At 37.4% G+C, this 14,627-nt stretch overlaps 1 protein-coding gene across 4 annotated transcripts in view; it reads left to right on the top strand.

The window, feature by feature from the left end:
- syd (JNK-interacting protein syd) overlaps window positions 1–12,967 on the top strand; it is a 39,953-nt gene extending 26,986 nt beyond the window's left edge. For 2 of the 4 annotated variants that reach the window (XM_028177867.2, XM_089727830.1), the window contains 11 exons: window positions 1,404–1,558; window positions 2,310–2,465; window positions 2,746–2,859; window positions 4,701–4,866; window positions 5,392–5,584; window positions 6,513–6,673; window positions 7,502–7,662; window positions 8,105–8,333; window positions 8,654–8,890; window positions 10,255–10,370; window positions 11,083–12,967. In XM_028177867.2, coding sequence (XP_028033668.2) covers window positions 1,404–1,558; window positions 2,310–2,465; window positions 2,746–2,859; window positions 4,701–4,866; window positions 5,392–5,584; window positions 6,513–6,673; window positions 7,502–7,662; window positions 8,105–8,333; window positions 8,654–8,890; window positions 10,255–10,352 — 1,670 coding nt within the window. In that variant the 3' untranslated portion in view covers window positions 10,353–10,370; window positions 11,083–12,967. The remainder of the gene's footprint in view (window positions 1–1,403; window positions 1,559–2,309; window positions 2,466–2,745; window positions 2,860–4,700; window positions 4,867–5,391; window positions 5,585–6,512; window positions 6,674–7,501; window positions 7,663–8,104; window positions 8,334–8,653; window positions 8,891–10,254; window positions 10,371–11,082) is intronic. The other 2 variants (XM_028177857.2, XM_028177861.2) reach the window with 1 other exon arrangement.
- The last annotated feature ends 1,660 nt before the right edge of the window (window positions 12,968–14,627 follow it).

Below are 14,627 nucleotides of genomic sequence, written 5' to 3'. Positions count from 1 at the left end.
TCGGAGGAAGTGTTTGAGATTCCGTCGTCCGTCTGCTAAGAAAGAGTAGAGGTCGGAGGAAGTGTTTGAGACTCCGTCGTCCGTCTGCTAAGAAAGAGTAGAGGTCGGAGGAAGTGTTTGAGATTCCGTCGTCCGTCTGCTAAGAAAGAGTAGAGGTCGGAGGAAGTGTTTGAGATTCCGTCGTCCGTCTGCTAAGAAAGAGTAGAGGTCAGAGGAAGTGTTTGAGACTCCGTCGTCCGTCTGCTTAGACAGAGTAGAGGTCGGAGGAAGTGTTTGAGACTCCGTCGTCCGTCTGCTAAGAGAGAGTAGAGGTTGGAGGAAGTGTTTGAGACTCCGTCGTCCGTCTGCTAAGAAAGAGTAGAGGTCGGAGGAAGCGTTTGAGACTCCGTCGTCCGTCTGCTAAGAAAGAGTAGAGGTCGGAGGAAGTGTTTGAGATACCGTCGTCCGTCTGCTAAGAAAGAGTAGAGGTCGGAGGAAGTGTTTGAGATTCCGTCGTCCGTCTGCTAAGAAAGAGTAGAGGTCGGAGGAAGTGTTTGAGATCCCGTCGTCCGTCTGCTAAGAAAGAGTAGAGGTCGGAGGAAGTGTTTGAGATTCCGTCGTCCGTCTGCTAAGAAAGAGTAGAGGTCGGAGGAAGTGTTTGAGATCCCGTCGTCCGTCTGCTAAGAAAGAGTAGAGGTCGGAGGAAGTGTTTGAGATTCCGTCGTCCGTCTGCTAAGAAAGAGTAGAGGTCGGAGGAAGTGTTTGAGATTCCGTCGTCCGTCTGCTAAGAAAGAGTAGAGGTCGCCAAGGAACCAAGCCTCTGGCATTGTGGATGTTTAAGAGTGACCTTAACAATTTACCTTTAGTTTGGCCGTATAAAAGCGTTTTCCATTGATTGCACGAAAATCGCGCGCTTTGCTAAATATCGCTATAAAGTCTATGGTGTGGAAGTTCAAAAAGCAAGGGGCCAGAACTATTTAAAAAAAAATGCATTAACGAACAGCGTCACGATAGCAAAATAATATGTTTGTAATAAAATAAACTGACTTTAAACATCACCTCTCGAAGCAGGAGGTGGTGACATTTGAAAAGTGCCTATTGGTAAAGAATAATTTTAATAAACTTGAATTAAAAATAGGATAACAATTATTTTATTGTTTGATTGTATTGAATGATTTTGTTAGTTTTTTTAAACTATTATTTATTTTTCATTTTTTAGAAGAATTTAAATTTTTTCAATATTTTTTTAAATATTGAATTTTCATCGGTCCTTAATAAGTATACCAAATTTCGAGTTGATCCGACGTTTTGAAGGGGGTCAAAGTTATGTTTAAAGATTCTGTTACATGCTAACATACATACTTCTGAAGCTAATAAACGCGTATTAAAAATGACATAACTCTAATTCCAAAAAAAAATTACAGCCTACGAGATGAGCAAAGCGCAGTCAGCGCATTCTCCGGAGGTCGAGCAGATCAGCAGACAGCTGCAGTCAACTCAGAGCGTGGAGTACACTGAAAAGAACCTGTCCTCGTTGGTTTGGATATGTGCTAGTACACAGGCTAAAGGAGTAGTTATGGTAATTAAATTTAGATTTAAAAAACAAACCTTAAAATTATTGAATGTTAATACATCGTTCAATAACACACCCTGAAAATTGATTCAACCATTGCTCAGAGTGTACCAATAGACATATGTATATTTATTAAAGAATATTAATTTCGGATCCTCCCGATACGTTAACGGTGCTTTTAGGTACCTCAAGCACCGGTTACCGTCCTTGTCGAACTCGTCGCTTGCGACGAAGGGCTCGACAAGTAAAATAACCCATAGACAAAGACCATTGAGTTTCTCGCCGGATCTTCTCAGTGGGTCGCGTTTCCGATCCGGTGGTAGATTCTGCGAAGCACGGCTCTTGCTAGGGTTCGTGTTAGCAACGTCGTCAGGTTTGAGCCCCGTGAGCTCACCTACACGTTAGGGGGAAGCTGAAATGGCCTCTCAAGGCTATCAGCGTAGGTAGAGAAAAAAACGAATATTTATAATTTAATTATTAAAACGACATTTAAACCCACAAAAATTTACAATGCTGAGACTGAAATTTCTAAAAATCGAATCCAGTAACGTTTTCTTTGATGTACCTATATTCCTAATAATACATATAAAATTATATAAACACAAATCAAAATTGAAGCACGTTTCCATAGGAATTGGGAGCTTCTAGTGGCTAAAACGTGTAGCTTTTTTTGTTCATTATTAGAGCATCTATCATAGGTTTCCCTTGCACTTACACCATGAAATCATATATTAAAAGTGTTCTTTATTCTGATCAGATCATCGATGCGAACAATCCGGCGGACGTGATCGAATCCTTTTCAGTGAGCGATAAGCATATTCTCTGTGTAGCTTCAGTGCCTGGTGCCACTTCAGAAGATTATCAAGATTACGAAGAACGAATGTCTGGTGACACCGAAACGAAGCGCCATTCGGTAATACTTAGCTTAGGTCCTATTACTCGGACGTGAAATTTGATCGCATCGAAAGCTAAATTTCAAAGTCTAATACTTTTTTCCTGCCGATTATTCTGATACTATTGACACTTTTAACCTCGTATATTTTTGTAGTAGCGACTTTCACGCCGTGTCGTCTATTAGTGCGGGTGAACCACTGAAGAAAGTGGCAGTTTAATCTACATTAATTAAAACAACGTTTTATTTAATTTTCGAAATTGGAAGGACCCTTGTATTAAATTTTTTTTTTTTTTGCCAGTCGTTGTTATGCGTGGGAAAGAGTGAGTCTGTGGAAAGCCAATCTAATGGCCCCGTCGAGGACACGAACGCGGAGAACACTGAAAACGAAACTATAATTGGAACTACTAAATTGGTAAATTAATTTGGGATATACAGTCGTGGTCAACTAATTAGGGACAATCTCTAGTTAAGCCAAATTGTGAATTTTTTTTTATATTTTCCAACGAGTCTTAGCAATATTCCATATCTTTTACATGTAAGTGTAATTAGTCATTTATGTGCGCGATTATACAAACAATAACAACTTCTTAAACATTAAACTTCTTTACAGTATAGCTGATACAATATCATAGTGCTATTGGTTCAAAGAATGCTGGCCATTTAATTAGGGACACTGAGGTATTGCGTTCTAATTTCAAAATTGGAATTTTAATACTTTTTTGTTTCTTTTCTTATTGTTTAGTGTCGTTTTGGCGGCAATCCAGATTTTTTTTTTTAAGTTTTGAGTATTATTTTGAAGAAAAATGGGCAAAAATAAAAGTTGCGATCCAACACTACGAAAAATTATCATGAAGTTTGTCGAGCGTGGTTGATCATACCGAAGGATAGCACAACATTTAAATTGTTCAAAAACTATGGTATGCAATGCAGTGCAACATTTCAAGCGCTATAACACAGCTTTAAATGTGTCCAGAACAAAAAGATCGAGAAAAACGACTCCGCAAGAAGATAGAATGATAACCAGGTTAGCTAAGAAAGATCCGTTTCTAGGCTCTATTTTAATTAAACACGAAGTGTTTGGGGCAAACGAAAGAGCCGGTGTATCTGCGAGGACCGTTCGACGACGTTTGGTAGAAGCAGGGTTGTTCGGAAGAGTGGCTCGCAAAGTACCGTTGTTGAAGAAAGAACATAGAAATGCTCGTTTGGCATTTGCACGTAAATATGGACATTGGACCTACGCCCAATGGCAACATGTACTTTTCTCTGACGAGACCAAGGTTAATTTGGTTTCTTCAGATGGAAGGCAATATATACGGCATCCTGTAAAAGCGGAAATGAATCCAAGATTCACAAAAAAACAGGTGAAACATGGCGGTGGAAACATTAAAATATGGGGTTCATTTTCTGGACGTGGAGTGGGACCTGTGATGAAAGTTCAGGGTAACTTAGACCAACATCAATACAAGGCAATATTGGAAGAAACTATGCTTCCCCATGCTGAGGAGCATCTCCCTATTATATGGACGTTTCAGCAGGATAACGACCCGAAACATAACGCCCATTCAGTCAAGTCGTTTCTTACCAGTCAGTTTGTATCGGTGCTAGATTGGCCAGCAAATAGCCCGGACCTCAATCCAATTGAGCACCTTTGGCACGAAATCAAGAAAAAAGTTGCCACTTATCGTAATACAAATTTGGATGAACTTCATGAAGCTTTTTGTGAGGCATTTTGTGAGGCAAACTGATAATGTCTATGCCACATCGGTGTCAAGCGGTAATTACTAACAAAGGTTTTGCTACTGGGTACTGATTTTACACGTAATAAAATGGAGCTGTTAAAGATATTATAACACTGAAGATTATATATAAGTTTTTTGTAACTGTATTTTTCATTATACTTTACTGTCCTTAATTAAATGTCCACTAACAAAATTGTACCTTAATATTTAATACATGTTTAATCTTTGATATTAAATACTTTTTCTATTTATTGAATCTTTTATTTACAGCCATTTATAGCATAATAATCGGACCACATTATGCAAATAATAGGTGCTGAGAAATCAATAGGGTTTTATATTTAAATGTACATAACCGGTAATAGCCCTTCACTATCTTGAATGTCCCTAATTAGTTGACCACGACTGTATACGATTAGTTAAAATGTTAACTTAATGCTAGCCAAAAATAAAAATGGTGCAAACAGTATTGTACCGCTACAGACAGTAATAATAAAATTCACAATTTTCGTAGATAAAGGCAACCCTTCTAACTCCACCGAGTACTCCTGTAAAGGAGCCAGAAGAGCCAGCTGCTGATAATGACGAGAATCCCAAAGAATCGATGGTCAAGAATGTTGAAGACGAAGCAGAGAACGACGGCCATGACAGTCCGCCACTAAGCTCCACTCCTAATAATGGTAAGAAAAATCAAAATATTCACCTTCACTCTTTTTTTATTGCTTTGTGTGGTGGACGAGCTCACAGTCCACCTGGTGTTAAGTGGTTACTGGAGCCCATAGACATCTACGACGTAAATGCGCCACCCACCTTGAGATTAAGTTCTAAGGTCTCAGTATAGTTACAACGGCTGCCCCACCCTTCAAACCGAAACGCATTACTGCTTCACGGCAGAAATAGGCGGGGTGGTGGTACCTACCCGCGCGGACTCACAAGAGGTCCTACCACCATTAATTACGCAAATTAAAATTTGCGGGTTTGATTTTTAGTACACGATGTTATTCCTTCACCGTGGTCAGTCAATCGAGAACATTTGTTGAGTACGTATTTCATTAGAAAGATTGGTACCCGCCTGGTATTCAAACACCGGTGCATCGCTCAATACGAATGCACCGAACGTGTTATCCTTTAGGCCACGACGACTTCATTATACTCATTAATGAAATACTTTTGACATTTGATATTTAAAAAAAAATATGTCACAGTAACGGAGCCATCGGTCAGTTCACCGGAGCCCGGATTGGACGCGTTTGCACAGGAACAATCGAACGTCGAGAACCGCGGCGATGTACCGGACCGAAAGATGTCCACCGTGATGGCGACGATGTGGTTAGGAACCAAAAACGGAAACCTATACGTACATTCCGCAATGGGAAACTACAGCAAGTGCTTGGCAAGGTACGTAGATCGGATATGTTACTTTAACATAACTTGATAAATTCAATAGTAATTGAATTATCTATATATTAATTAATATGTGAAGCAAAAACTCTGTGCCACTTTTTAGGAAAATTGCCCGGACCGAGTAGTATGAAATTTCCCACACTTATAGGGAATATATAATATTTAATAAACATACATTTAATCAATAAATAAAAACATCACACATACTACCATGTATTTGACACAACACATATATATTATTATGTTTATTGTCAAACTTTTGTTAGTCTGCGGTCAAATTGAGAATAGATGAATATTATTTGTCTATAGTGTAGTCTTGGCGAAATCTGTGATTATAGAAGTTTCATAATAGTCTCAAACTTATAATTTCAATTAATTATAGTCGACTTTCGAGTACCATATTCACCGGTACTATATTAATACAACAATGCCTTGTTGCTATCGCTGAACTATATTAAAATATCTATTTGTTATATGGTAAATGGCGACATGTGTTGTAGTTTAATGGTACTAAATCAGAACCTTTCTCGCGATTTTCACATTAAGTAATTGTCGACTTAAATTATCATATAATAAAAAAAAGAACGTTCAAAGATACCCGAGCTACGTATCATTGTTATTGTACGTTGTATGTTTAAAAAATTATCGATTACTAGCTGTACCCGTCCGCTTCGCTGGGCATTTAAAATTAACATTATTATTTCTCACCCTACAAAGATTCTCATCATTAACGACCCCGCAACTGGTGTAGGGAGTCCAACACTCATATAAATATTAGCCTATCCATTGAGTACATGTATTTTCTACATGGATACCAAGTTTTAAGTCAATCGGATGCATGGTTCAGTAGTTATAACGGAACATCCGTAAAAACCACTGTAGATTTATATATTAGTATTGATGTGTATTTATTATTTAACAGGATCAAACTGAACGATGCTATATTGGCCATAGTGTCGTGTGCTTCTCGTTGCGTGGTCGCTCTCGCTGATGGAACAGTAGCTATATTTGCCCGACTTGCAGATGGACAGTGGGATTTCACTCAGTATTGGCTCATGACTCTAGGCGATTCTAAATGTTCAGGTAATTTGAATTAAACCACTTTTTTTTTTCAAAAATTTTTCACTGAGAAATATTAATTGGTTTAACAACGCCATCATTAGGATGACCTTGATATTGATTAGTTTCGGTTTTGAATAACTTTAGTCCTTCCTCATAGATCACTTTAGACGTCGTGGCCTAAAGGATAAGACGTCCGGTGCATTCGTTTTGAGCGATGCACCGGTGTTCGAATCCCGCAGGCGGGTACCAATTTTTCTAATGAAATACGTACTCAACAAATGTTCACGATCGACTTCCACGGGGAAGGAATAGCATCGTGTAATAAAAATGAAATCGCAAAATTATAATGTGTTTCGGTTAGAATAGTGGGGCAATCGTTGTAACTATACTGAGACCTTAGAACTCATATCTCAAGGTGGGTGGTGCATTTACATTGTAGATGTCTTTGGGCTCCAGTAACTACTTAAAACCAGTTAGGCCGTGAGCTCTTCCATCCATCTAAACAATAAAAAAAAAATTATTGCCAACTTAAGCATAAGAGTTATATTATAAATAGCTGACCCGGCAGACTTCGTAGTGCCTCAATCGATAAATAAAAGACCTAAACTTTTGTATAAACTTAAAACAAACAAAAGGAATCCGTCCGACGGGGGATTTGTATTTAATTCCGAGCATTTTCATATTTATTTACCTTTTAAACCTTCTCGGGACTTCCACAAATAATTTAAGACCAAAATTAGCCAAATCGGTCCAGCCGTTCTCGAGTTTTAGCGAGACTAACGAACTGCCTTTTTGATATATATAGATAAAGTTCAGATTTACCCATAATTATTTTGTGATTTACAACAGTGCGATGTCTTAGTGCGGTCGGCTGTACGGTTTGGTGCGGTTACCGCAACAAGGTCCAGGTGATCGATCCTCGTACGAGACAACTACTTCACACCCTCGAAGCTCATCCTAGACAAGAGAGTCAAGTGCGACAGATGGCGTGTCACGGTGATGGAGTATGGGTAAGGAATAATTGCATAAAAATGGATTGTTGCCATCGAAGAGGCTTTGAAAAAATGGGAAGAATATATTTTTTTTAGCCTAAATTTTTTGACTTCCCTGGCTATTTCTATTGGCTAAGGTTTGTGTCTTGGGACTGCGCTAATTGTGCAAAGTGCTCGTCGCCCGAGCGAAATCAACTTGCAGAATTAATTAATCGCGTAATTATTGGGGTTAGCGTATATCGTCACTCCGGACGGGCTGTCGCCATTATCTCCCTATCGGTGTCAACAGCAAAACACTCACTGATTCCAGTTTGAGTGTTAGTATAGCCGTTATACGATATAGACTTTTACCACATTTTACAAGACTGACATACACACTGACTGACTACATCGATTAACTGCAATGTCCAACCGGTTAATGAAAAATGTAATTTTTTATAAATGAAATACACATTTTTAGGTATCGATAAAAATGGACTCCACCCTCGGTCTGTACCACGCGCACACATACAAGAACTTGTGCAACGTCGACATCGAACCGTACGTGAGCAAAATGCTCGGAACTGGCAAACTTGGATTCTCCCTGGTCAGGATCACGGCGCTTCTAATCAGTTCCGGGCGTCTTTGGATCGGAACCAGCAATGGGGTTGTTATATCCGTGCCACTGTCCGAAGCTAATCGAGATCCAAGTAAGTATTTTTATTTTTTATTGCTCTGATGGCTGGACGACCTCGCAGCCCACCTGGTGTTAAGTGTGTTTCGTTTTCTTTTGTATTAAGATGTAAGAGAGAAAAAATTATCCGGACGCATTTTTGGTGGTAGGATCTCTTGTGAGTCCGCACGGGTAGGTACCACCACTCTGCCTATTTCTACCGTGAAGCAGTAATGGATGGGCAGCCGTGGTAACTGTACTGAGACCTTAGAACTTATATCTCAATGTGCGTGGCGCATTTACGTCGTAGATGTCTATGGGTTCCAGTAACCACCTAACACCAGGCAATATTTTCAGTTCATGCAACATTGAATCGAACGAGATCCGCGAGTCCGACTGGGGTTATACCCTGGTGCTCGATGGCTCACGCCCAGCTCAGCTTCCACGGTCACCGGGACGCGGTCAAGTTCTTCGTGGCGGTACCGGGGGCCGCTAGTTCGCCAGCCAGAACACCGGAGTCGCCCCAGCAGGGTTCGAACCAGCCGCCGATGCTGGTCATATCCGGAGGCGAGGGATATATTGACTTTAGAATAGGTAAGGAGCTTATTTTATGAAAACAAGGTATAACAGTAGGCCAAACGTACGTACATAATAAAAACACAGACTGAATGATATTGGGTACTTTAGAATCAATAAACAATAAAATTCTTAATTACGTTTTTTGTTATATGTATTATAAGAAAAAACATTTAAAGTTCTTAATCTATAATAATAAAATTAAGATTTTAAACAAACTGAACATTATTTTTACCAAATGTCATACATACTTCACTGAATGACATTCAAGAAAAATCATTTTTAGAAATCCAAAGAGTTTTTACCCAATGAATGTTTTTCTTTACACATATATATATATATAAATGGGTTTGTTTGTTGCGCTTTCAAGTCAACTGCTCAACGAATTAAGGATACAATTTTATTTGCTTAAATCATTATAAGCAAAGCAACGTGTATTATTTGTGACGTAAAAACAACGTCTCGTTATCATGAGCGGAATTCAAATTTCCAGTTCTTTTGCGAATATGCTAAAAATATTCTCCGACAATAATCAAATAACTACAAATGCGTAGAGCAGTGCTTAATAAAATTGTTTTTTTTTTTTTTGAAATTTCATTATTCATTGTAACACACTATTGTTCGATAAATAAATAAATAATATTAAAAATAAATTATCAATTAGGCATCGTTCGCTTCACTAACGTAACATTTGATTATGAATAGTTCACCTTATCAACCACGAATACGGAGAGCTTCATTGAGCATCTAAATATGCGTATTAATTACATACACTGTTTGACATATTGACATCGCCATTATGTTTATTAATAATGAAACTTAACATTTCGTATAACAAACACATCGAACCCCTCCATAAATGATTCTTAAAAAGAATACTACAAATTTTACATCAAACCAAGCAATATGCACGTTAGTCTCTCTGATCACGTAATAATTATCGCAATCCCCTTTTGTTCCAGACAATGCTATAGTAGCTTAAATTTGTTAGTAATTTGACCGCTTAATTATTATAATACGCTTTTTATCGATGCTTAAAAATTTTGTAGTTTTGGTTTTGTTTCTTTCATTTCATGTGCCTATTGTTTGATTTGATTTCCAGGTGCTGTTTTCTACTAAAATGTTTAACGTTACATCGATAATAAAATAACACGCTAAATTTCGGCTTAATAGAATGTGTAACATCATTAATAACGTCGAAGAGGTTTCGGTATATTCATAACAATGGAACTTTCAATTCATTAATTTAGTTTTTTTTTTACTAATGTAATCAAACGCTCTTGTGATATTTCGATTCGGCTTACAAAAACATTTTAGTAGAAATTATTCAATAGGCAGTTTTGATTTCTTGAATTATTATTTTTATTGTTTCGCCTATATAGAAGAGCATGCCGATGACATGAAAGACACGGCGTCCCATCTCATTGTCTGGCAGATCGTAAACGAAAACCAAACGTACCTGATAGAGAATAAGAGTTAAATTTATTAAAACGAAATGGTACGTTTTTCAACGCATGTTACTGCTTCAGCATCACTAACATAGCTAACACACTAAACGCCCGGGTCATGAGAACACTTCACTGGTATCGGTTCGACAGCGACGTCATATCGGCACGTTGACACGCAAATATTACACTTACGTGCTCATATTTACGGATTCTTTTTCATTGACTATTGTTCATTAAAAAGAGCTTATCACAACGCAATAGATTGCTTGCAGTTCACATCTCACATCACATCCGAACTGACCTTTATTTTCAGTTAAAGCCAAAGTCACCTGTAAACAAAAGTAAACTCAATCCTCAAAAATAATCCCTAACTTTTGGTATTGTACATAAAACTACTAACGAAAATTGTAGTGATAATAATAAAATATACATTTAAAAAAAAATTATAACACGGCTGCCCTGCCAAGAACATTTGTTGTTTTTTTCACGCATTTAATGATTTTGACAAAAGTAACTTACACGCGTACATCAAACTTGAAAACATTACACTCCTTTCAGGCAGCCGTGTAAAAAATAGACTTTTAATATAAGCTAACGTGTATATTGCTAATGTTCTTACGATTTTGTCAATAACTTAAACTGCAATATTAAAGTTTTATTTTTAATCTTTCTAAATAACTTCTTCGATTTACTGTTCTATCAAGATTAATTGTGTATGCAATCAGTTTTTGTTTGCAATATAAAAAAAAATTGTACCTACAGCCGACTCGGAGATGGAGGACAGCGTGGTGGTAGCCGAAGATGGTTCGTCGAGTGGCCACAGCTCGTTAATTGAGAGGGCCTCTAAGAGTCACTTGATAGTGTGGCAAGTAGCGACGGCCTAACGCAGGGCCGACCGTGCGAGAGTCGACTCTGAATCCGACTACGTATATGTGTGCACGTCGACTAAACCAGAGGCTCTGATCAACGTCTGAGTCCTCTATACGGCATACGAACGAGTTGCAAACTTAAACACTGCTTACATAGTACACTAATAAAACATATAAATTTTTAGAACGAAGTTCCTTATGGGACGGTGCGGAGGGGTACCCTAACCGGGAAAAAACGTCCGTAACGTAAGATTTTTATTAGTAATGCACACAGTGTACGACTTAACTTTGTAATAACGTACAAAAAATAAAAATAATTTTTATCATTAATTGACCACGATCTCAGAGCGTTCGTTTGCGCAATACACTAACTCTTATGCAAACAACCGTGAATGAAGTTGTACAACAATAAGTTCGCACGTTACCGAATGACCGTGGGTTGTGTCGAAACCTCCAGTTTTATTTTCCTTATACCTCGAATAGAACTTAAAATTAATATTTTTATAATAAGGAACTTCGTTCCTATCCGGTGTCCCACGACACCACACATCTTTTTTTTTTCATAACTACCCACTTTTTTTCTCTTAGCAAAAGTGTTTATATGTGTGGGTGTAAAGTTTGCAGCTCGTTTCGAAGCTTTAACATTTGTGAATAGGCTCTCGTTATTGGTAGTGTATTTATGTTATTTAATTTCGAAGTGTATATTCATAGACTTCGTGTTGTCATCCGATCGCACGATCACGTTCGAAGTGTTAATATTGAAATTATTGAATATCGTAACGATAAACCGTTTATAACACGATAATAAATACGAGACTAATATAAATACACTACCATTAAATGATTAATCTAGAAGGATTTTCGCTAGAAGTTAGAGATCAGTATTTTTAAAATTAAGAGTTTGGTTGCAATTTGCAATGGAGGAATTGATTTAACAGAGTCGGGTCGTTTTCGAAATCCACAAATCCTATTCACAATTCTGAGATTTTAATTGAACACCTTTGCGTTTTATAATCAAATTGAAATGAAAACGTACGTGTTCAATTAACGTTTCGGTAATAATTTATCTACGTCATAATTCGTCACACACATTTCGCACGGTCATTTCTCAACTTTGTACAAGCGCACGGCATTGTACTACGAAGGACTATGAAAGAAACTTACTTATATTTATATTTTCGTGTGCTTAATAATATTCAACTATGTATATGCTTGTGTGTTGTTGATTTGTGTTTGCGTGTTCTACGTTTTCGTCATTTGTTTTCGTCTTAAACATTTCTGGTTTTTTTAATCTCATTTAGAATTATGAATGTACAATGATTTAACCACCAAATAATTCATTTTATTAGCGTTACGTAGTTAGTTTATTGTAATGTTGTATGTATAAGAAGAATGAATCATTATTATCGTAATACTTTATGACGAGTTTTAGTAAAATCTTGCTACGGTTGTCAATAGAATCACAACTTTATAATGATAAAATTTTCACTTGTTTGACTATGATTTATTTAACGTTTTTTTTTCTTCATAGTTTTTTTTTTTAATAAGCTACAAAAGCAATTTACTGTGTGCAATATTTTAATTGACTTTTTATTTTATGATTATACTTGAATTAATTTTACCATGCTATATTGTGTGATGAGTTTTTATATTATTTACTTTTTTTTTTTATAATAGTAAAAACACACTGAGTTATTCGTTTTATATTACGTTAATCAAAGTGTAATGGTGCAAAAATAGTTTAAGGTTTCATTAATACAATGGGTTTTATTCTATTACAATTTATTTAATTTGATGAAATTAATATTAATACATTTGTGACGATGATCGCTGGATAGTGGGCACTGATTTAAGAAATCCACTAAAAAGTGAAGTGGACATATACATACATATGTATAACCAGTGAATCAGGCTTGAATGGAAACAGCGTTTATTATCCAGTTTATGTTAGATTCTCACTAATATTAGTAAAGCAACTACGACAGAGATCGTTGGTCGAAAGATTGATAGAACGCCACAACACACAACTTACAACATGGCACGTGTTCGATTGCTGTCTTATTTATGAGAGAGCTACGAATCTTAAGGAAATCTTAGGACATGAGAGGTCATAGTCACGTGGTTTTTGGTTACCGTTACAGTGGTAAGTGAACGGTTCCATCATTAGCGTAGTTTTCATTAGCATACCGCTTTATCTAGAACCGTGCAAATGTATTTCGAGTAGTAGCGGTTTCCTAATCCTCATGATTCTCGTTGAGTGGTTATTATTATTATTATTAAAATCGATGTCTTTTTCGTTCAAATCGATAGTTTCGCGACCATCGCTCTTTGTGCGTACTAGTCAAAATAAAAACGAAGTAGTGATGTAATTTTTATCTAGGCTTACGTTGTTTCGCTAATTTAGGCAATAAGGTTGGAGCCGGACGAATTGTCAACCGCAATGGATCGTAACGCTATTGTTTTGTGATTGTAGGCGCGACGGTGCTTGAATACGGAACATTTTAAATAAATCTAATCTATAGTGTAGTTAGCATAATGTGTGTGATTTAGTGTTTTTTTTTTTAGATAACGATATCGACGCTTGATTTTTTTTTTTCCTACCTATGCTGATAGCCTTGAGAGGCTATTTCAGCGTACCCTAGCTTGTGTAGGTGAGCTCGCGGGGCTCAAACCGGAGAATTGCTAACACCGCCCTAGCAAGCAGTGCTTCGCAGAATCTACCACCGGGTCGGAAGCGCGACCCACTGAGAAGATCCGGCGAGAAACTCAGTGGGCTGTGTCTGTGGGTTAATTCGCTCGTCGAGCCCTTCGTCGCAAGCGACGGGTTCGACGAGGACGGTGACCGGTGCTTGTATTGCCTAAAAGCACCGTTAATGGATCAGGAGGATCCGCGATGACGATGACGACGCTTGAAAGGCAAACGTGATTAAGCGACAATGCGTGAACTGTACCGTAGACTAATTTAAAGTTGAAATACCTGAAAAAGATTCTATTTTAACGAATCTAGCTGTAGGATTGAAATGATTTTAATAGACGTAGAAATATATTTTTTTGCGCATCGAATATGGTTATTGCCTGTCATTTATGTACAAAGCAGTTATTGTCGCTTAGTCACGTTTGCCTTTCAAGCGTCGATATGTTTAAACTCTGAAACTGCTAAATTTTCTTTTTGGAATGTCTTAAGCCGATTAAGATAACCTCAAAACGTTTGTAAACATTAATGAAAAATATTAAAATTGTTTTTAGTTTTGTCTGCAGTAACGTTTTCAAAGCACCGTCCGCATTAAGCTAGCGCTGACGTGGGCATTATTTAGTGCAACGGTCTCGAGTTTGAGGTCGAGTACGTAACGTGATTATGTATGGTGAAATTCGTAGACCCATGATATAGATATATTGTTAACATTATGTAAATGCATAATTTCGGAAGCTATCGAAGTT

This window comes from Bombyx mandarina, chromosome 01, assembly GCF_030267445.1.
Source record: "Bombyx mandarina strain Sakado chromosome 01, ASM3026744v2".
In the NCBI taxonomy this organism is placed as follows: Eukaryota; Metazoa; Arthropoda; class Insecta; order Lepidoptera; family Bombycidae; genus Bombyx; species Bombyx mandarina.
Note: the sequence above shows the minus strand (reverse complement) of the source record. Positions and strands in the feature narration are given on the sequence as shown.